The sequence below is a fragment of the Anastrepha ludens genome, chromosome 2 (genome assembly GCF_028408465.1).
Source record: "Anastrepha ludens isolate Willacy chromosome 2, idAnaLude1.1, whole genome shotgun sequence".
Classification (NCBI taxonomy): Eukaryota; Metazoa; Arthropoda; class Insecta; order Diptera; family Tephritidae; genus Anastrepha; species Anastrepha ludens.
In genome coordinates, this window is record NC_071498.1 from 94128882 (window position 1) to 94153720 (window position 24839).

The 24839-nt window shown below is 35.0% G+C and overlaps 1 protein-coding gene across 2 annotated transcripts; it reads right to left on the reverse strand.

Annotated features, from left to right (window-relative positions):
• Positions 1 to 6850: 6850 nt before the first annotated feature.
• Positions 6851 to 13921, reverse strand: LOC128854782 (myosin light chain alkali). Of its 2 annotated transcripts, XM_054089178.1 has the most exons (6): positions 13826 to 13921; positions 13635 to 13662; positions 10621 to 10926; positions 10210 to 10296; positions 9669 to 9715; positions 6851 to 8087 (listed from the first exon to the last, which is right to left on the reverse strand). In XM_054089178.1, the coding sequence occupies exons 1-5, from the start codon at positions 13826 to 13828 to the stop codon at positions 9672 to 9674; spliced, it is 468 nt and encodes a 155-aa protein (XP_053945153.1). In that variant the 5' UTR covers positions 13829 to 13921; the 3' UTR covers positions 6851 to 8087; positions 9669 to 9671. The 2 variants fall into 2 exon arrangements, with proteins under 2 accessions (XP_053945153.1, XP_053945154.1); XM_054089179.1 differs by lacking the exon at positions 9669 to 9715 and having other exon boundaries at positions 13826 to 13919.
• Between the last annotated feature and the right edge of the window lie 10918 nt (positions 13922 to 24839).

Here is a 24839-nt window from a genome sequence, read left to right on the forward strand (position 1 = left end):
CTCGCTAACTCTTATTACTTGAAATATTGTGAGATTTCATTCAACTAACAGCAAATGCACTTTACAAGCAAAACGCTGAACTGCAAATATAAATATTTATTGTATAGCATATAAAAATATGTATGGTATAAAAAAACCGTATCAAGAAACAATCAACAATCAACTGCGTCTAATCTCAAAATAGTGTTCAATTGACTAATGAAAAATGTTTGCCGTCCTACTTGTGTATGTGACTTATGCAGAAATCGATTTTATCCCAACTTATTCAATAACCACTGCTTGCCTTGAGTATTTCTTCTTTTTTTGTTCCTTTCCATTTCTTCGTTGTGTGAAAGTATTTACTACATTTGCTTACCTTTCTGTTCTGGCTGCGCTTGTTTAACATCCACTGCCGCTGCTACTGATGGCACGGCCACCGGCTGCTGTTGCTGTAGCTGTAGCTGCTGTTGTTCCTTCTGTTGTTGGTATATTTGCTCCTGTTGATGCTGTTGCTCCTTCAATAACAGCGAGTGTGAGTCATTCACTGTTGTTGCGCCAGCAGTCTGTGCCGGTATTCCTGCGAAAGTATCTGTTGTTGCGGATGCTGCTGCGACCTCAGCTGCTGCTGTTGTGCCATTGCTGACAACCGCAGCTTCCAGTGCCACAGAGCTTTTCTCCAAAAACTCCGCCATATTGTTATACCGCTCTATACGCTCAGCGCACTATATCCGCCTGATGACTGAATGAGAAATTAAGTGTGTGCGTGTGTGTTGTCGAATGACTGTATCGGTACACGTTTGTCCTAATTCTGTAGCGCGCGCCTTTGAAGACTAGGTGGGGTGGATTGCGATTATGAACCGAAGGAATGCGTTGCACTCAGGACAGTAAGGACAAAGCAGTATCTTATGTGGTTGCTTTTGCTGTAGTATGTATTTGTTGTTTTTCGCCTCGCCCTTATCTTCTCCAACCTCCTGTGCCTCGCTTGCTCTCACTTTGCCTTCGCCGACTTTGTGTGTATCTTTTGCTTGTTGTTGGAAATTTTTCAATTCACAATTCTTTAACAAATGTACACACTTTTCAATATTTTCGCTTTGTTTTAAATGCACTTTTCTTATGTAACTTTTTCTACTCTCACATATATTTAAGGCCTGTAAAAAATATTATTAATTACTCTTTTATTGCACGCTTTACCACCTTCGTACCGGAAATTAAATTAACGGTGAGGGTCACTAGCGGCCTGTATGTGTTTTGGTATACCAACTATTGTCGTCGTTCTGGAATAGTCTCTTTTCACTGCACAATTTGCAACAAAGCGACTATTTTTCCTCACAAATAGTATTATATTTGTATGTACCTACACACATATATATGTTTCTAAATTTTATTCACTTTGCTTGGCACTGCGCAAAGCCATTTCAGTAGTAAAATATGTAAAATTGAAAATTCACTTAAATCACAATATTTATTTGCATATGAAAAAAACTACAAAATATTTAATATGCACAAGCACAATACACACATTTGTAAAAAAAATTGTCACACCTTTGCATTGAATCGCACCGTGAGCAGTTGTTACACCGAGGATGAATCTATTTGGTCTGTTATCTCGTCTCGAACTGATTGCGCGCTGCAAAGAAGAATTTGTAATTAACGTTCGAATGCGTATTGCTTGTACAGCAAACCCGCAAAGCCACAGAGAGTTATCTAACAGCACATCACTGAAATGAGAGAGAGCTCAATTGATTAACCGAGGGCGCATTGCAGTGAGCTTTTAGTACAAATGTAGTCGATTATGTTATGTCAGTACCGTTATTGGAATAGTGGGTGCAAGCTGTGGGTGGGAGTTGGCAGTGACATCTGTGGTGAAACGCTTTGAAGCCAGTGCTGCCAGTTGGCCATTTTAACGCTTACAATTACGTCAAGCTCATTTCTTAACTGGTTTGAAAAGCAAAAACCCAATTCATTTTAGGCGACTCTCTTTTTCCTTATTCATTTGCAGTAAAAAGTGGAATAACTTAAATAAAATTACAAGAGAGGATCAAATGTTTAGAAGGACCCCGCAAAGTTTAGAAGGACTTGTGAATAATGGAAGAGATATCTGATATAATTTATTTATCACGACCAAAACGGCAATTGGTTGTAAATAGAACGAAATATATATTTAATGTCGTGGTAATAAAGCAATGATTTGTGAGGGCAAAAACGGCAATGGCCGTTGTCCTTAAAAAAATTCTGCTAATATGGATGGATACATCCAGGAATCCGTCGAAAGAAATACTAATACTAATATTATATGGTATTATAGTGATAACTTGATTATTGTTTGAATTTTGAAATCCATATGTCATAAAAACTGTTTCATTTTTAGATATTAAAGCTATGGAAACTTACCATTTAAAAAAAAAACTTCTTATAATTAATTAATATAATAATAAATAAAGTATTGTATAAAGCAATAATTTTTCAAGTATTGTATTTATAGTCCGCATGATTTTAAATGAATGACATACATTGATCGTCAAAACTAGTAATATAATTCCTTACGAACCATCGGCACTAGTTGTTGATGGGCGTAGCCCAAAGTATCAAAAAAATCCGAAAAACTTTATTCTCAAAAAGAGTAAACTGGCCCAAAAGCTACTTAAAATACATATTCTAGCAGTATTTCAACACACACAAGAATAATGTGTTCCAGGCAGAACTTTTAGCGGTAAGAGAAGCATGCAAATCACTAAAACTCTACAAGGAAGATGGTGCACTGTATTTTCAGACAGTCAAGCGTTAGACTCGAACTCCATTTCATCCAAACTACTCTTACAGTGTAGAGAGGAACTACATTGAATTCCTTACCCATTGACTTGAAATTACTCTGATCATGTTCCGGTCATAGGAACCAACGGGGTAATGAGATAGCGGATGAGATAGCGAATGAGCTAGCAAGGAAAGGTTCGACACTAGGCATTGCAGAGGCTGTGGCAGTCTCCACCCCACTCAACACAATAAAAGCATGTCACACTATCATGCTTTAGCCGAAAGAAGGTAGAATCAATTAACTACATGTATTACAACAAAAAGACATGGCCGTCGTACAAAAGCCAAAGGCCGAATCACCTGTTAGGATGTTCTCGACCAAACATTTCATGCATCACTGCCACCCTTACAGGTCAGTGGACAGTAGAGGATCATGCAGCCAGACTCAACCGCCCCTTCAATCCCATCTGCAGAAGCTGCCAAGCGGAAGGGGTGAAGGAAAGTCTTTTCCACTACTTATGAGAATGTCCAGGGCTAGCTAGGGCACGACTTCGCTTCTTCGGTAAGCCTTTCTTACAGCAAATTAATGAGATCTCAGACATCGAGATAAAAAATTTGCTGCTCTACTTGGACCTCACTAAATGGATCTGTCTTAGAAGCAAAACAATTCACTAATGGTCGCTAATTAGGATTATTTCAGTGGAAATACTCAACCAGTTCAACAGCAACAACAACTCGGAACAACGGAACAAGTAGAGTGACCACTCCACTAAAATTTTAGCAATCCCCATTAGGACACAATCAAAACTGAAGTATATTTTTCAAAATTTATAACCTCCCATTTATTTATTGTATCTTAGAATAGTCTTTTATTATTGAGGTTTAAAATTTGATAACAAAAATTGTGAAGAGAGCCTCTTGTAGCCCCCTCCTACTCTAGCGTTTAATGCAATGCAAAATGTGCTACCTCTAGGCTCAGGTTGCAAGCTTGATCTCAATTACGGATACTCTAGTATCCTTATGAACTTTTGGTTTATGTCTTTGGCGACTGATCCACGCGCTCCCCTGCTTAGTCCGAGCGGAACATTCTCCACTCACATTACTTCAAGAGAAGAGTGGTCGGGGTGCAGTATTTGGAGACAGGGCCTGGTGAACCTGTTCACGGATGGCTTGAAATTGGATGAAAGAGTTGGTGGAGGAGTATTCTACAAGAAGTTTCCCATCAGACTAAAGTTCAGCGTAACGGCAATTTAAGAAGCAGCTAAAATAATAATTGTCACTGAGATTAATATCTACTCGGACAGCCTAGCGGCAATCAGGTTGGTTAGGGTCTGACTTTACTATCGATTGTATTCGAATTGTTAACTACCTCTCTGGGTGAGTGCATGGTCATGACGAAGTCGCAGGAAACTGCGAAACAGATGAGCTGACTAGACAGGGAGCCTGTAAGGTAGTTACCCCGCCAAAGGAGAGGAGTGCGATCCCATTGACTACCCGCAGTCTACTCTTGGAGACAGTCGGATTCCGACCAGGACGAGGATGTACGGATGCCCTGTTGCACATCGACTACCATGTGGCAAAGTCCTTATCAACGCACAACCACATCTCTATATTGTCAATAGACTTTGAAAAAGCTTTCGATAGGATAGGAGCACGTGTTATTTTAGAGAAACTTCGACAATGGCAGGTTGGACCAAAGATTTTAAATTCGTCAAATCTTTTCTTATATTCCGAATCCAATGAAATCCTTGAAGATGTTTTGAAAGAAATTGAGGACTGGACCATAACTTCAGGGGCAAAAATTTCGCTCGAAAAAACGAAAAGGCTACACATATGCAAAAAAACCAAATGCGATTATCACACCCACTCAATAAAACTTAACCAACAACCAATCGAAAACGTCCAAGAACTCCGTATATTAGGACTCATATTCACAAAAAACTACTCTTGGAAGAAACATCTCCTAAAACTAAAGAAAGACCTGCAGCCCAGAATCAATTTACTATCTTACCTATCACACAAAGGGTATGTTCACATGAACACTCTTATACACATCACTAAAGCAATAATCATAAGCAAAATTGACTACGATCTTTTCTTATATGGCTCCGCATCCAAAACTACACTTAATATCATAAAACCCATATACAACAAAGCTATCAGAAGCAGCCTATTTGCCTTCCGCACCACCCCAATAAGAATCCTCCATATTGAATCTGGCTTGCCTACACTTGAAGAACGAATCCAAGAAATCAACTCTAAACTTATCCCAAAAACACTTTTCTTAAATACATCAATAATAAAAGAGGACGTAAAAAAACTGCTACCATCCAAAAGAAGTTACAACGTTACGCCAGCTCTACTCAAAATCATTAATGTTTCCCGCGGATATAACTTAGAAACAAAACCGCAAACACTCTCCTATTATAATCCTCCTTGGAAATTAAGCAATCACACATGTGATATCACACTCCATACACATAAAAAAGGCAACACCACCAATTCAATATTTAAGCAGCTTTTTCTCGAAAAGGTCAATACCCATAAAAATAACGGCTGGTCAATCGTCTTTACTGACGGATCTAGAACGGAAGACAATGTTGCATTCAGCGTAACATCCGAAGATGGCATATTTTTAAGTTTAAAAGCCATGTTCCCTTACTCTTCTATATTCTCGACAGAAGCAGCGGCAATACACGAAGCTATGACGTTATCTATCCAGAAAAAGACGAAAACCATAATATGCTCCGACAGTTTGTCAGTCATCCAAGCGGCTAGTAATACCACTTGCAACAAATGGGAAACTGTTAATCAAATAAGGGATTTGCTAATAAAAAACAGTAAATTACTGGACACACAGGTATCGAGGGAAACACATATGCCGATAATGCAGCGAAATTCGCTTGCAATGCCCCAATTATAATCAGCCCAAAAACAGAAAGACTCGATATAAAACGACATATAAATACATGCATAATACACAAACAGCGGCAGTCACTAAAAAACTACAAGCATGAACACTATTCCAATATTAATAAGAATGGAAACCATCCACTCTACCCAACAAATATACACGGATTTAAAACCCGAATTTTTCCCCGCCTTCGCCTAGGCCACACAACACAGACCCATGTACATATCTTAAAAAGAGAAAATCACCCTATCTGTATAACCTGCAACACAAACCAAACATTGGACCGCATCCTCAACAAATGTCCAAATCACGCCAACGCAAGAAAAGAAATACTAAACTCAGAACAAATAAGCGACATCCTCGCCATTCCCAGTCACTCAAACATCAAAAAAATAAGCAAATTCATTAAAACTATCGAAATGGCAATATAACAAATAATCCAGACACCCACAGACGACACAGAGCTGATGGCCTCTGCAGCCAATGCTCAAACATAATTTTAGTACTGGTATTCATACCAGTCACTAAATAATAATAATAATAATAATAAATACTCTTGGAGAGGTAGGCTTCGCGTCAATTCAGCCCACCTGTGCAAGTACACAAACTTCTAAGGTCACGAAATCTTTCTGACCACGTGTGGTTCAGACACTCTCGCGAGATCTCTTGAGGTCAACAAAATCTCCGCTCTCAAACTCCATGAGTGCCCATACAGGACATACACATAATGAGATGAGTGTTGTTGACCAGTTAAAAAGTTAAAAAAACGCGTCATTATTATTACAGTCAAATTTATATAATTTATGCTCTATAATTATCCCAATCATTGAAGAAGATGCTCGGCCTCCGAACGGCAAATGTAATTTGATTCATGAATACTAATTGTTTGGATCGTCGAGGTATCGATGTTGAAGTTTGTTCGGCAACACTTTGCGCCAAAGCGCAAATATTCTCAACAGAACTTCCTGTTTTCGGTCTGCTTCTTTCTATCGGGAGAGAACCAGTTTCTTGAAATGTTTTCACCAACCTTTGAATTGTCAACCCATTCAGACGATTATTGCAACCAAAATTATCACGAATTTTGGATGCTGTGTAGGAATTATTCACCACTAATATCTAAGCATCACTTTTGAAAGACCCTTTGCATACATATTTACATATATGGACCCACTAAAATAGGAATTTCCCAAAAATTTTAAAGCAATATTTTATCCATACACACTTAGCTTGTACACACTTTATTCGATATTCTTTTTGAGGTGTATTTTGGTGTTATTTTCATAATTCCATTGAACTCTTTGGCCTGTTTTAAATAGAAATGATTATAACATATTAATTGGTTTTGTAATCCAAAATGAGTAAATATTTTTTAAAACTACTTATTAACTGTGTTGTTTCATTGGTGTTTTCCATTTTTTTTTTGTTTTTCGTTTTTGTTTATTCTTTTTTTACATTTTTTCCAAGCGCTGCGCAACATCCAGCATTCCTACGACTAGATTTAAACAGAAAGAACACTGTTATAGGTAAGTGGACTGCTGCTGCTGCCACATGTATTTTTTTATCCAAACTGGCGTTGTGTGCCGTAAGATTTATGTATTACTGATGCTTGGGGTATTGCTTTCTGGCATTTTGTTGCGCAAAGTAAAATTTTACTCTTGTTTATTTACAAAAGAAAATAATTTAATGAAATAAAACTGCATTGCATGTCAATGCATGCAGAATAGAGAGAGAGATAGTGAAGACGACTTAAATTGTCTCGTTGTTGTTTTTTTTTTGTTTTTGTTCCTTCCAGTTTGCTGCATATTCGGCAGCAAATATAACACTTTTGGGAGTATTTTCATGTACATTGCAAATTACAAAAGAAAATTACAACTAACTTTTTCGGTTGGCGCTTTCAATTGTCAGTTGCTCCTTCCAGTTCATATTTTTTGTTGTTATTGTTATTATTAAGTTATATTTTGTTTTCGTTTGGGTTTATAATATTAACTTGTATACGTATGCTTTTGTCCTTTCGTACTGTTGACTACACGAGTTTGTTGTTTTTATTGCAGTTTACGGAATTTCATATATATATTTTCGTCTATATATTATAATTCATTGTTTCTCATGTAATTAAAATTAAATAAATGAACAACAAAATTATTTTATAATTTTAGTTTTTTTTTCGTTTAAGTTTTTTTTTTATATACATAATTTAAAAATTGTTTTAAGTTCTTCTTCATTTGTTTTGGTTTTTGCTTCTTTTAATGTATTCGTTCAAAAGTAATCGCACTACGTTTGTAATACAATTAGAGTATTCATAACCAGAAAATATTAAAATTTAATTTAAAATAAATATACGAGAGAGAGAGATGAATAAAACATCTATGGAGAATGGTTGCCGCTATAAGTGGATGGTGTTTTTATAGCTGATCTGCTCTTTCACACATTTTGGCGAGAAATGCTGTACGGAGAAAAGAGAGAAGGAAGTGGAAAGAAGAAATTAATTACGGTATATTAATAACATTAATATAAATTAAAAATAAATCTGCGCTCACATAGGTATTGTGTAGACATAAAAGTAAATTATGCATAACAGTGGGGAATAGTGAATGGTACATATTTAGTGAACCGTACGGAGAAACATAAATACATACAACTCATGGAGCTTAACCTAAGCAGTACAAACGCGCTGTGGAGATTTTATGTAAGGAGAATTCAGTACAATTCGAACGTTACAGAAAATGACGGTGTATTACCGATTCTGAAGTCGTGCTCAAATTTACTGAGCCAGTATCGGAAATTTTTTTTTTTTAAAGCTTAAGAACTTAAAATGATAATATAAAACAGAAATATTCTTGGAGTGCATTTTTTGTATTATAAATAACCGGCATGTGTCCACCGCCGATTAGTCATATTTTTGACTACTTTTTCCAATAAATCTGGCAGTATGACGTCAATAGCAGCGTCAACATTGCAATAAATCGATAGCTAAGCGCGTTGTATGGCATGTTAAACCATCTTGTTGGAACCAAATGCGTCGATATTTTTTGTTAATTTTTGGAAACATAAATTCAGTCAACATGGCTCGATAGCGCTCGCCATTCACCGGAACGGCAGCTGTTTCCTGATTTCGAACAAATGCACCAATGATGCCGCCAGAGCTCTATAAACTTCGTGAACTGATTTATTTTTCTCAAAGTAAATTTTCACCAATTCTAGCGTTAAACGATTTATGATGACTTGCCAAACGTTACTGAACAGAAATGTCAACACAGTTTGCAATTCAGACCATAGTGCTCATGCAGCTAATAAAATACCCGTTACATGACACTGCTCCTTTTAATATAATTATTAAATTTTACGACCGGAAAAAAATACTATAAGAATACAATAATACATTAAAAGCTAATTTTTTTATTGTTGCTGGTATTTCTCGACATAAAATAAAACGCGATTGCGCTGCTTGGGCCTTTTCCTACTCATTTACAGACAACGCGATTGCGTCGTTTGTTTTTACTCGACAATATTTTTTCAATACCTCCTGGGACTCCAACGATTAATCTAAAATTCTGCATATCCAAAAATATTCTCCCCCCTCTTTACTCTACTATTAACTAAATTATTCCATACAGACTTCTTTAAGTTTTTTGTGAACGACTGCCTGCCATTTATTTTGTAACTAACTTTATTTCATAGGCATCCGGAAATGGTTATTAAGTTGTACAAGAAGTTTAATTGCGATACCTCACACAATAATATAAATAGAAGGTGGCGCAAAATTAATCAGCCTATAGGAAGATTTATAATTTTTGCAAATGGCGTCAATCGTCAATCATATTTGACACTTGTGACCTACAAATTGTTCGTTAGTATTTTTATATTGTACTTGCACTTGAAATAGGTATGCCTGCTCATAACTTTCACCGTTATACAATACTTTTTCGTAAATTTACAAAGCAATTTTTTTTTCAATAACTTAACCCTTTATTTTTGACCTAAATTACGCTTTCAACCCCAATCTCTTGTATTTTAAAGTACTTACCGCTTAGTCGAAGACAACTGGATCGCTCATCATTCTCTGGATGAATTCTGCGCGAGGTACACAAATTGAATGGTTTTGGTGTTGTAGGTAGAATTCACACAAGTATTTCACGCAGGAATGGTGCATTTTTGTGCGTATGCGTTTGTGCAGGTGTGTGTTTGTGGGGGTTAAACAAAGTGATTGGGTGCGTCATACACATACGTGTCGGGAGGTAAAGTGTAGTTGGAAGTGGTGCAATTTTTGGTATTTCAAAACGATTTTCCACAGTGCGTGGGGTATATTTTTGGATTTTTGAACATTCGGTTGGCACAAAAAACGTAGGTACATATAAGTCGACATGGAATGAAAATACATATGGAAAACAAAAACCAATTTAATACATACATAAATACACACAATACATAAATATTTATTTAGTTTTTTTTTTTTTGTTATTAGACAATCTAATGAAGAGCAACTAAAATGCTGGTAATTTATATTGTTTAGAATAGTAAATTTGATATGAATTTTGCTAATTTTTTAGTTATTTTCTTTTACTTACGGGAGTAAGGGATCATGCCATCGTCATCCTCGGGGTCCATGCAATCACCGAAGAGAGTCTCAACTTGCTCATCATCCAATTGCTCACCTGCAGAGTGGAAAAAATTGGTATAATTGCGATGTAAAACAAAAAATATTTAAAAAAGTCGCATGCGAGTTTCGTATTATTATTGCATATATTCTAATCCTTTCACACAAAAAATACATAACATTTTTATTATTCATAGATATTCAACAAAAGGAATGTGGTTAATATTGTACTTTAAATCTTAATTATTATTTTCAATACTTTTTACTGAAGTGAAAAATAAAACGGGTAGTTCTAATCTAAAATCAACCCTCTTTCATGTAACGGTTTATATTATTTCACGAAATTCGGTTGCACTCACTACTTTCTCTTCCTCAAACTTACCAAGGGACAGCAGGGCGTGTTGCAATTCAGCCAACAGCATGGTACCGTTCTCGGCTTTGTCGTACAATTTCAAACATTCAATGAAATCTTCGTAGCAACCCTGATCTTTGTCCTTCTTCACTTGAGAGTAGATGGGGAGGAATTCTTCGAATGTGATTTTCTTCTCATTGCGCTTCTTGGTGCCGCCCAATTTTTCAATCAGCGACAAGGTGGGGTTCAAGTTGAGAGCGCGGAGGGCATCACCTAGATCGACGGCATCAATGCCCACACCGGGGGAGCCCATGATTTCGAAAACGAATTCGATATCTGTGAGGAACCGGGAAAGAGGAATAATTAATTAATATTTTTATAAATATAAAACAACAAATTTTAAATGCTTAAAGAAAGCGAAAATAATGTTGGGAAAATGTTTTTTAATTGAATTTAATTTTTTTATAATTATTTTACATTACATTTTAGGAAGTAACTGCATGTAATGACATAGTTCAGGTAAAGTTGTTTTTTGTAGTATTTCAAGTTGATTTTTAAATGTTGTTATTTTGTTTGGGGCCGCCGTAGCCGAATGAGTTGGTGCGTGACTAGCATTCGGAAGTGCCTAAGTTCGAATCCCTGGTCATGAAATACCAAATGATAGAAAAGCGCTTCATAAAAAAAATCATCTGCCGTTCGGAGTCGACTTAAGACTGTAGGTAGCTACATTTCTGGGACAATATCAAGACGCACAGCACAAATAGGAGGAGGAGCTCGGTCAATCGCCCAATAATTAGCGTAACGCCGATATGAATTATATATATATATATATATATTGATTTTACTACATTAAATTACGTTCATAATGCTTATTTGCCTATTTCTTAGCCTTGATGTTGACCTACAAATAGAGTGCCCTGTATAGGGTTTGTGATTTCATGTCTCCACAGTTAGCATTAAACCTTAGACCAGCTGCTCGGTTTTTTTACCGTTCGTTTTATCTTTTTTTACACCATTGTTAACTACGAACGCTTCTTCATTCAGCTATGAGTTTCCGATTTATTGCCCAAGTGCAAAAATATGAATCCATTTTTTTACTTGTTAAAATCACGTAATTTAGCCACTAAATAAAAACATGAAATTATTTCTGCTGCTCTAGGTAAAGAAAAAATGTTTTACAAATCTGCAAAAGATTTGGTATTGATCAGTCTCTGGATACAACTACCAAAGATTGCAATTGTACTTAATCAGCAAACGTAAACGCCAAATAAAAAACAGAAAAGGCCTCTATAAAAAAGCGAACTCTATAACTCGAAATAAAATAGTGTTCCCTATATTTCGCCAAAAGTTTAATTCTTCACCATTACAAAATGCGCAAAAGTTGCAAAAATTGCAAAATGTTCAGTATTAAAGCCTAAAAAAAGTTATAATAATTTAAAACTCCTCATAAGTTTTGATTTACTATTATTTCTATAAGATTCTCGTTTTTCTTCTTCTTCGTCGAAAATTATCTAATTACTTAACCCGTTACACCCGAAATTTCATCACAAAACTTTTAACTACTTTGCTAAATCGCCATAAAAAAGTATGTCTTTACTTCATTCATCATTCAAGCGATCGAACTTGGATCTCATATTCAAGTACAAATAAAAGGTATTTATGACATATGCCATATTTGTATATCGTCCCCATGTAAGGGGGTCGCTAAAATCCGTATACTTATACAAAGCATACTTTTTGGCAGACCATTTGTTCAGAAGGTTAGATGATTTTTCTCTGCGTAAACGAACCGTTTGAAAGAAATTTGACACCCGATTACGCGACCGAATTCGCGCGCGAACAAACAAGTCGTGGAAACGAACACGCATTGTGTGTATGTGTTGTGTGTTGTGTTTTTTTTTTTTACGTCAGCACATTTTCATATACATGTGTGCGTGTGTATTTTATGCGTTTAAATATGTATAAGTATGTAAGGTGTGCGAAAGAAAAGCTATAAGAAAAATTTCCCAAAATTAGAAATGCGTTGGTTGTTCTGTCGTTCGGTCATCGCCGATCTCTTGGCCGCTCATTTATCGCAGAGCATGTGTGATTGTGCACCAATACATAGGTTTCTTTTTTTTTGTTTTTCAATACACACTTACTTTCGGGTATTTTAAATAATCACAACTATATGTGTACATATTTATGAATATCCCATTGGTTTCTTTTTTTAACTTTCCGTCCTTCGTTCTTAAATTTATTTGCGTATTTTGCTAGTTCACTTTTTTGTGGTTTTGCTGCGGTGTGTTTATTGCCGCATTTTTCAAATATAATCTGATCACATTTTATTTTCGAATTTGATGTTGCTTTTCTTTCGTGCAACTTTTTCGTTTTTAAAAAAATGTTTTTGAACATTGATTGGGCTTTTTTCTAACACATTTTACGGCATTCAGCCATTTTTTAAAAATAGCACGCAAACGACTATAATGCGCCCGTCGGAAAAGGCAACAGCACACAAAAATCGTTTTATTTTCATTTCGTTTCGTTACGCCGCATATCATTTCGTTACCATTGTGTTTCAAGCTTTTTCTTTTGTAGACTGTTTTTGGTCACTCTAAGCTTGTAGATACGTAGATGTTGCTATTAATATAGAAGCGTTGGCGGATGAGTGGTTCGTACCGTTAAGTGCGAACGTGTATGTATGTAAATGTGTCCATAAAAAGATTTGCATGAGTGCACACTGGTATTCCAAAATGATGTTAAGCTGCTTTGATATGTATCTACTCTTTTGTAGAGCCCTTAATACTCCCGTTATCACTGCATACTGTTACGTAAGTTTCCGGTTTGAGGGCTTTTGGTTATATTCGATAAGACACTTTCTAATTTTTTTCCACGTCAGGATTCATTAAATAAGTTTAAGGTTAATTTTTTCCGATTTTAATTTTTTAATGTTTTTTTTCAATTCTTCAAAAAGTTGATATTATATATTAATAATTTTCCAGCAACATTAGTTTCACTATCTTTTTATTCATATAAAATAGCTAATTATATCCATTAGAACTTACTTTCAATATCACGTTTTGGTACATCGGCCTAAAATTAAAAAAATGGAGAAAAATATTTACTTTCAAAGTTCTTAAAAAGTAATTTGAATTCATATCGAAAACTTTATATTTGCTAAAATTTTTGAGGTTATGTAGAAAAAAATTATGTATTTCTTTCTACGCAAAAGTTGTAGCACTCAGCAGCCACTCACCATTTTGTCTGTTGGATGAGAAAAAATCAACTAACCCGTGGATGAGCTCTGTCTCGACTAAACGTTTCTCGTCTACAGCACGCGTGTTAGGTACTTTCCTATCGGTTAGCTAGTCAAAAAGTTTTTCACAAGTTTCCCATAACTCACACGAACAGGTACACGAAATCGAGCAGGCGCACGAAGTACCCAATTGTTGAGGTGTATTTGTGATGTCGCTTAGTAATCGCCTAGTTGGCGATCGGTTTGTTGCTGGGTCGGATCGCTACAGCCTCACATATGCCTCCATATGCACAACAAGCATACACTGGCAAAATGGCACTGTAACACATACTTTTGCGCCTGGTAGCAGTTTTCAGATATTTCGAAACTATGTTGTTGTCTATATGTTGCGCGCGGAAAATTTACTTTCAGCTGCATTTATACATTTCCCTATAACGTTTTGCGTCCAGCAGCGCCATTCAGACGAGGTAGCCTTGTATGTTGTTCAATACATGTGTCTCTTCTGATGATGTGTGCGACCAATTTTACTGCCAGCCAAACACACGCTCTCACATTAAAATTCTCACTTTAAGGTGCTGTTACATTTCGGCTAGCAAAGCACAGGTGATTTACTTGTTGATGTGGCAGGCGAGTGAGAACATTTAAGCAATGAAAGCCACAAAACCACCACTACCATCACCCTCTTCATGACATTCAGTTCGTCACTGTAGGCTTTCTTTTGTTTTTGTTTTTCCTGGCATTTTCAGTGGTCGCTGCTATTTTTACTTTGCTACGCACATGAAACAACAAAAGTAATAATAATCAGTCGTTGCGAATCTATAGTGTTGAATATCATTAGAAATTGTATTTTCCGTAAGCACATATATAATAATATATGTATGTATTCGTAAATACATATAAATACAAGGCGGTACAATATTAATCACACTATTGGAAGATTTATGAAAAAGCTCCTCATAAAACCCATTTGCCGTTCGAAGCTGGCTTTAAACTGTAGGTTCCTCTATTTGTGGAACAACATCAAGTAACACACCACAAATAGTAGGAGGAACACGGCCAAACACCTAACAGAAGTGTACGTGTCAATTATTTTTTAATGTTTTTTTTTTTTTGTTTTTTTTTATTAGAAGATATACCTATAATATTTGCAAATGGCGTCGTACGCCACTCATATTTGACACTAGTAAATTATACTGCTGTAGTATACAAACGGACAAGCAATGGAGCTCGTAAATGCCAAAATAAAGATTTCTACTACTCAAAACCTTTTTTTAGTGTAAAAGTAAGTTATTTATTTATTCAATCTTTCATCAATTAAAGGACCACCCAAATATATTACTAAAGTTTAAATATAATATAAAAATAATATATGTATCTCCAGATTAAGATTTGACTTGAAAGTATCTCGTGAGTTGGAGAATATATATAAATTATTGCATAATTGGTTAGACTTCCTTATACAACGTGCAAGCGGTTCATTTCGACAAAAATTGGTGATAAGGTAAATGGAACATATTGCTAAGTCTAAGGTTACAAGTGGGACAATTAAAAAATGTTAGCTCCAGCAAGAAGTGGCATTTGATATGGTTCGTAACTATGCCTCTTATAAACATTACCGATGAAATTTTTCTCCGTATTTCTAAAGTTGGCAATGCTATGCAGGCAAACTGGCCTTGTAGTTGAAGTAAATGAATAGCAAATCTGGTGAAACGTTTCTTAAATTCAAATAATGCTGCAATATTCGAGGTTTGACCTCAAAAGAGAAAAATAAAAATTCTTCAGCGCACAAATATCCTGGAACTCCCTTGAATTCCTTATTACAGAGCCAAGCATAGATCTTGGCAATCATAAAATGTTTATGTTTAAAAAACGACTGTTTCGATGAAAATATGACCCCCAAGTCTTTCTTTTCTTAAATTTTTTTGAGGGTGGTAGTGCCGAATTTGTAGTTGAAATCAATCGTAACCTTGCGTCTACTGACATTTACCAGCATTAAAAGTTAAAAAGTTTTCAAGTCTTATGCAATTAGTGACGTCCTCTATCCGACTGTAAATTTTCAGGTCATCTGCATACATCAGCCAACGTGATGTCTCAAAAACGTTTGGAATGTCACTAAAAAATATTAAGAACAATAGTGGCCCAAGAGGGCTACCTTGAGGTACGCCTGATGTAACTTTGATGGCATCAGATTTTATGTTATTTATACGAACGAATTGAGTTATATCTGTTAAATAAGATGCAAGTCACTTAAGTAAGCTAGGATGCAGCCCAATTGAACCCAGCTTTTTAAGTAGGATACTATAGCTGACTCTATCGAACGATTTCGATGATTAGAAATGTAGTTCTTTAGAAATGTTGTTCAGAACATCGAGTTCTTTTTGCAACCGTTTGTACGCTGCAAATTTAAACACTAAATTGGATTACTAATTTAGCGCCACCTTGTATTTATATCTATTTACCAACGTATTTTCTCGTATTTTATTATATAAAATACTTTTCCCTTAGTCCGTGGCCCAACAACTCGCAGTCGTAGAAGTAGTGCGTACCAAGTACACACATACATACATATAATTTTTAGCCGCAATAATATGTGTCTATTTTTTTTCTTATTGACCCTGATTATTTCGACGTTTGTAATACTTTGGCTTATGCCTGCGTCTTGTTTGTTTCTTAATATTTTTGAAAGATATCTCTCAGTAGCTTTTTCTCTAACAAATGTAAGAGTATATATAAACATCGATGGATAACAACAAAATTACGTAGCACAGCTTACTTACACATATACGAATATATACATACATACTTCCCACATAAGTATTATAAGTGTATGAGCAAAAAATTCCTTACTTTTGTACATCTCACAGTTCTTCCGTTTTCTTTTAATTAAATTTGTTCATTGCATTAGTATCTTGATACTCGTGTGACTGTATTCGTGCACAAGCAAATGAATTGGTTAACACCACGCAACATACCTATTTGGTTGAAGTATTTTTACCAGCGATGACACAGAAATTCCTTTCTTTCAATATTTTTGGGGCTTTTAGTATTTTAGGGTATTTACCTGTAAATAAAATTATCCATAAGCCTGTGCCGTCTTCACTTTTTACATACACACTGTGTTAAATAACTATGTATACGAGTATTACGAGAACTTATTGACAAGTTCAGGGAATTTATTTGTTTCTTATTTAATTTTAATAATAATGAAAATATATATTAGTTCATTTTTCTACAAAAAACATCTTACTCCAGGTATCAACTTCTGTGAAACTTTTCATTGAAATCTCACACTTTTTAATCAGAACGTTTAAAAACAAATCCATGGATGCAGTTTCATAGCCCATGGAATTTTGACGCAATAAAGTGCAAATTTGTAGTAGCTCAAAAATAGCGATGATTTTTGGCAATTTTTTGCTGGCGGTCTAGCATGTTTTCTCCATATAACGAATGCTAGAAATTTTTTTGATGAAAAGTTGATCAATTTTTTTTAATTTGTATAAAATTTGAAACTAAGATTTATATGGCATGACTTTTGTAAAATGAACTAGAATATTTTTTTCATAAAAAAATTATATTAAAATCAAATCAGAAATACTTAAATTGTCAAAACTTGTCAATAAATCCGTGTGTTATAGTTATTTAACAAAATGTATATAAATAATGAATTATTTTAATTTTTTTTACCTACAATGGAACATAAATCGTAGCTCACCACTTTTGATATTTTGGATAATTTTTGTTTAATGTTTCTCACTAAATTTAAGTTAGTGTTAGAGGTTAGGGGTAGTCGGAGGCCCGAAAAAAAATTATGGTTTTCAATCATTTTTCTCTGCTAGTCAGTTGCTTTTCTTTTACAATAAATAAAAACATAACATTAATACATCATGTTTTTGACTTGACATTAGCAAAATTAATAATTGTAAAAGTTATCGCTGTTTGTGTGGAGCCCGTTTCTCCAGAAGTCCCTTGCGCTGATCATCACAAGTCCTTGGAGATTCATCTAAAATTAATCGGAGAAGAGAAATTAGTTTTATTAAGAGATAATCTTTTCTTCAAAATTAACAATATGGCGGCCTCAGGAAATGTTCGAGAAAAAAAAGAGGTTGTCAGTAAAGTCGGTTTACTGACGATAGTTTAACGTGACAAGTTCAAGCACATTAGCTTACATTTGCTTGCGTACGGAATAGATTCGTATATTTGATATGTCCATATGATTTGTATGCATCTTTACATATAGATTTGTTCTTTTTGAAAATTGCACGAAATTGTATATGTATATGCATGTTTATATACATATATTAGTATACAACATATCTTATACGGTATATGGTAAATATTACCATACATTTTTTCCTTCATATATTGTATAATAAACAACAGGTATTATTAACAAACTTGGTTTTATTTTAAATTCTTCAAGTGAATCAAATTAATAATAATCAAGAAGAAGGCATATGCAAATACAAATACGTGAATTTATGTATGTACATATGCGCATAGACATACATATATACGCTCACTTAAGGGGGTAGTATGGTATTTTTTTTTTTCATTTTTTTTTTTTTTTTTTTAATTATTCTATAACATCTTAAGATTATTGTGTGAAAGTTTGAAGTGCATTAGAGTAAAATTGACAAAGACTCAAAGGATTAAGTATCTACCTCTCCAACCGGATTTCACGCTGCCGAAAATAGCTACCTAATCTTTAAACGCGTTTTTCTCACACTTGCCTTTTTTACGGTCGGTGTCCACTGTAGATTCATATCTACTGCACCGATTCTTTTCAAATTTGGTTTTTTTGTTTCTTTACTTTATTCACGAGGTAATGACGTCGATTTTTTTTTTTTTTTTTAATTTTGTCATATTTTAAAACAACAAAGTTTTCAAGTTTTTTTTATGAAAAATCGGTGTTTTGACTTCAAAGCGCTTTAAAAAATTAAAAAAAAAAAAAAAAAAAAAAATTCGACGTTGTTACCTGCGAAACTTTATTAGCTGATGAAATCAATTTGGTTTTTTGATTTTAGTTGATCCAGTAATGAGTTCTGAGGGACACCGCAATAAAACTTTTTTATGAGACGTCCGCGAAGATTCGCTGCCACCAACTCATTTCTTCATAAAAATCAATGAAAATTTCACACAATATTCTTTAAATATGACTTTATAATGGAGTAATTTTAAAATTTTGAATAAATCAACTGTGTCGACAAAAAAAATTTCGAAAAATATGCTTGTTTTACACCGAATTAACCATACTACCCCCTTAAGTAGGAGAGAGCAAGATGTCGAACGTTGTCGTTCGTTTGCTTTGTTTGCTTTGTCGTTCGTTCCGCGCTTTCGCTTGCAGTTCATTCAATGCAATGAGCAAGGTAACGACAAATGAGCAAGGTAACGACATATGAGCAAGGTAACACTAATGAGCAAGGTAACGACACATTTTTTCGTGCGTGCAGCCTGTTAAATCGAATTATAAGACGTTATCACGTCAAAAACGGCAATTAATTGTTTAAAAAAATCGAAATTTGAAAAAAAATCCTTCGATCAGACACGAGTTTTTTATGTTTTTCAAAAGCGGTATAATTTTTATTGAAATCTACCAAGCGGTTGTTAAATTACAGTGCTCACCAGTTCAAAAAACATACCTGTAGTTTTGAGAAAAACGCATTTAAAGATTTGCTATCGAGCTCTGAGTGCCCGAGTGCCCGAGCGCCCTTTGTTAATTGTTGAATAACTCGAAAAGTATTAATCGGATTGTCTTCAAGTTTTCACACAATATTTTTAAGATACTATACTTTAAGAAAATGTAAAACAAAATCCAATTTTCCAAAATTCTGACTACTCCTAACACCTTAAGAAAATTTAAAAAAAAATTATGGTTTACAAATTTGTAGTGAAAATCATACATTTTTTCAAATGGAAACGTCTTAGGGGGCGTCCATAAATTACGTGAGGTGTTTTTTTAAATTTTCTGGACCTCCCTCCCCCCCTGGTGAGATGTCGTGAGATTTTATTCAACCCCCTCCCCCATCCCCCAATCTCACGTGAGATTTTTCAAAATGTGGGTTTCTTATGTAAACGCGTTGGATTGTTATTGTAAAAAGAAAAAAAATTGCTTCGTGCTTTGTAATAAAAATTTAACAATAGAAGACTTAAATCGTAACTACTGCGATTAGAAAAAGAATATCTACTCTAATTCAGTCCATGGAGAATCATGCGCGGTTTCAAGAGAGACTATTGGGACCATCATGTCCGTATGATTTTCAGTAAAATCATCTGCTCCTTCAACATCGTTCTGATCTAGCCACTCTAAGCCGTTGACGCTTGCGCACAGTAACTCATTAGCTCGTCTTGTGACAATCCGTGAGGGTCGCACTTTGCGGAACATACGCGCTTGCTTAGCTGGTGCAATGTGAGCTGCTCTCCTGTGCTCTGCAGCTCTTGTGATAGATGCGAAGTAAATACCGCATGTACTGCAGCATATTTTCTCTAAATCATCACGTATACTTGGGCAATAGAGATCATAAGGCGTGCTGATGAAGGCATTCAGCGGTTGAATCGGTAGGCGTATTCGAAATGGAGCGAATGACTTTCCGTCATGTTCTTTAAAGTCCGGAATTGTCAAACGTCAACCTGAGTGATAGGGCGTTCGGCTCATAGTGGCGCGAAAACAACCGACGGGCTACACTGTACCGCAAATTCAGATTAAATTGAGCTATTTGGTATAAAACAAATATGGTGGTTTGACAGTAGTAATGTATAACGTCGAAGTATGAATGAAATTATTTTCTTTCGAACGAATTAGTGAATGATCTTAATCATACTACGATTACGCTTGAGATTAAATCTTAAGCATGTACAATTTTTTTGTTTCAATCAGAAAAAAAATTGCGTGATATTTGCCGAGACTCCCCCTCTCTCCAACGTAAGATTAGATGAGATTTGACTCGACCCCCTCCCCCCCCTTAAACATCTCACGTAATTTATGGACGCCCCCTTATTCAACTTATTTAGTGCCAAACTATTGTATTTTTGTTAGGAAATCTTTGGAATAGGTTCTTTAAATCGCACGAATTTCAAATGGTACGAATTGCAGAACACACCTATACATTTCGAAGACATAATCCAAACTGTCAAAGCTGTCAAAATTATAATTACATAATGTAGGACTACCTGCTGTGTTTATACAATGGCATTATTTTTAGAATATTGCACTTATTTAGATAGTTAAAACAACGTACTAATTTCTAAAATAATTTGAATACAAAAATGTTCTTTTTAATGAACTAAGCAAAAACTTGTTGAACAATCGTAAATTGTTGCGAGCAGCCATTTTTTACTATGATTTTTATTGCTTGGCATACCACTTAACTAAAAGCAGAAAAAAAATTAAGAAAAATTAATATTTTAACAAAATGGGTGAAAATTATGAATTTTTTAGCTTTCATATAGTCAAATTAGTCGTAGATGACCTAAATAGATAATAGTGTCCTTAAGTATAAAATAATTTTTCCGGTAGCCCTACATTATCGCCTTTTTGGATTATATGAAAGTTATCTTAGAGCATTCATGCTAAATCTCTTATTTTGAAACTTTATAGAAAAAAATCTCATAGTTGCACAGAAGGCTTATTTATTTTTTTATTTCAAGAAATCAAGAAAACATGATTTCAAACTGACTACCAAAACTAAAGAATAATGAAAATATATACATACATAATTAAATACAAACTTACGTTCAATTAAACTAAAAATAGAGTTCAATAGTACAGAAAATGCTTTCATTCAAACTGACAAATCTAGAAAGTTAGAATTGGAGATCTCATTAAAATCGCAAAGAGCACGCTCAATAGGAGCATTACGGGGGTAATTTGTATTGAAATTATTTATAAAGAAATGAAAAGGGTTACGGAACATTTTTGGAGGTGTAAGAAAATTAATGTTTTGAAGCAGAAATGGACAATCAATGTCAGCCTTAATAATATTGAAAACAAACGAGACAGCAAAAATCGATATTCTAACTACTTTCTAAAGTGGATCAATGGCAAGCGGGATATGGAAGATGGGATGGGGTCAGAAAACTTTACTCACCTTAGTAGGTACATATTTCGCTCGAATACAGTAAACAGCAATTTCTGGGTATAAGTGTTCGTGAAGTATGAACTATTCTGAAGTACAAAGCCTAAGACAGAATATGATTTCAATAAGATGAAATTAATGTTACTATCAAATGACAAATGACAGTCAAAAATTGCACCTAAATCTTTGGATTCACAATATTAGACGTGCTGTAGTAAGTATGAAAAACAATAGGGGTCTTGGAAAAAGTGACATGTTAACATTTTATGATATTTAAAGGAAGTTGTGATTCTTGACATCACATAACAAATTTGTTTATACTGCTCAAAGCCTACATACGTATGCTGCCATAAATTTCAAAATACAAATATGATGCATTCTTTTCAAACCGAAACCATATATGAAAGGCACATTTTAAGATTTGGCAGAAATTTCTTGGACATATCGACAAAGAGAAATGAAAATTGAAGGATTTGTTTTAATTAAAAAAAAAAAGGTGAACTAATTATTGAGAATTTCGTAATTTGAGGCTAGGAATCTCACTTTCAAAAATACTTTGTTGCATTTTTAAAGGAGTTAAAATGGATAAATATTTATTACTATTTATCAGAAAAAATTTATTTTTCAGCGCATTTCTTATGCTTTTCAATTGAATAGGTTAGGTTAGGTTGACCTGGCTGGCTGAAAGCCATCACATAGACCTATTGGTCCTTAATGGTACCAGATCGAGGTTGACCCTTACGTTTCCTTGTAGTAAGCTTTTTGTAACAGGCCTGCGTCTTTTGCGAATCTAAGTAAGCTCTGAAGCTCCAACCCCGAGAGACATTCTAACCTCTCTTATTGTAGAGCCCCTACACATATCATTCGGGTTCTAGCTAATGCAGGGCAGGAACATAGAAGGTGTTCTAGAGTTTCGCTCTCTTCTAGTTCATTGCGAAATCTGCTGCTATCATTGTTTGTAATTCCCATCTTGTATGCGTGTGCTGCTAATTGTGGCCTGACAGTATATCTCCAATAGTTCCGCTTTCCTTTCTAGACAGGGCTAGTACGAATGTGGCGTAATTATCTGCTTTCTGTGTACACATGATTTTCGCTGTTTTGCAAGTGGCTAGATTATTCCACCTCCTGTCTATCCGTATTCTCATGTCCGCTAACATTGTATACCGTATTTAAAGGTTTCAGTATCTCGTTTTCTTGTTCGAATTGTATGTTAACAGCGCTTTTGGCAATTTCATCTACAATTTCATTTGCTACAATGCCCTTATGTTCTAGTACCTAATAGATATGGAACCGTCTCTCTGCGGCTGGTCTCTCTAAGGCTTCCCTGCTTTTTAGAACATTTTTAGATCAAATTTCATAGGAGTTTATTACTTTTAGCGTTGCTTGATGTCTTTGCGAATGCTATTTCCGCAGCCTTACCTACTGCAAAGATTTTTGCTTGAAAGATACTGCAGTGGTCGGGGAGCTTAGATGGCTGCCTGATGCCTAGCTCTACTCCTGCCTCCTGCCCCTTCTCCGTCTGACATTTTTGAGCCATCAGTAAGCATATTAGAGTATTTGGGTTAGGTTTCATTCCTCTTTTCCATCCCTCTTCTTCTATTGTTGTTCGGAATTCACCCAATTGCATTTTGGAGTCATATAACTCATGCCTATTGAGCTAATTTAATAATATTAATTCAATTTATTTATTAGCAAATAGGACTTTATTAATAATTGGAATCCCACAACCGATTTTAACAGCTGATTCTTCTAAAAAAGCAATTTCATATTTTTTCGTTCTTTTTTTGCATAAAAAGTACTTGTGCCAAATCAAAAATGTGTACGTCAATTTTTGTTTAAACCGGTTCGTTTTGTGAAAGGAAGTCCCTTATGTAAATTTGTATCAAACAATTCCTACAACCAAGCAGATCACGCTATTACTTGAATTTATCTGCAAAAACCACCCATCCACCTACGCTGCCTGCAATTACTTAATGAAATCTGCTTAGATCGGTATCTAAGGAGCCTCACTCCACTAAATGTTTGCCCCCCTCTAACAGTACGTGTCAGTAGCTATTTTATCAATGAACGTGGCAGCTTAAGGTACGCAAACTCAAAAATTGCATGAATTTTGTTTTGATTGCACTTTTATTAGTATTTGTTTTGCTCCAGATTTTCTAAACAATTGATGGGATACTTACTTATGTTTATTATCAGGTGTTCACGTCAATCCAACAAACAGTTACGGCTTAATGCCAAGTAGCAGCTGATTTTTGTTTACAGTACTCATCTGAACTGGACCAGAACTGCGCAGGCTCCTTGTTGAGTTGCATTTTCCAACAAGCCAAATTTAAATATCAACCCCCACAAAAGATTCCTAGTGATTGTTTATGTGTGTGCACAAACAGAAGCCGCTTTTTATATGCATTTATTCTCGAACTTTATAAATAAATACCTAAATCTGTTCATCAAATTAATGCTATTAATCACTTTAGTGCACCGAATGACACATTTTATCTTTTTATATCCTAACATTACACTTACTTCCTAGATTTTTAATATTCGTATCTCTTAAATTGTTCTGCAAATTGTATTAAATGCCAAAACTGATAGGAGTACATAATAATATAAAGCTGCAGGGCTTCCATTTTCATACTTAACTCCATATCACTCATACGCAGTGTTTAACTTAATCGATTTATGAGTGTATTGTTTGCTAGTAGCTTAATTCCATTATCACTAAAATGGCGAGTAAAAGCAAACAATTAGTAAACGAAAGTGCACACCTCCGTCTCTTTGTACAACGTTATTGACCCAGTTTTCTAGCGTTGCTGTTTGCGACTTTTCGCCTTTCAACCCTGTAGCAGTGCGCTAGTGAGACCGGTGGCATTCGGTCGTAAGCCGAGATGTACTTCACAAGAAACGACGACAATAAACACGCAAAATGTGTATACGTGTTTGTG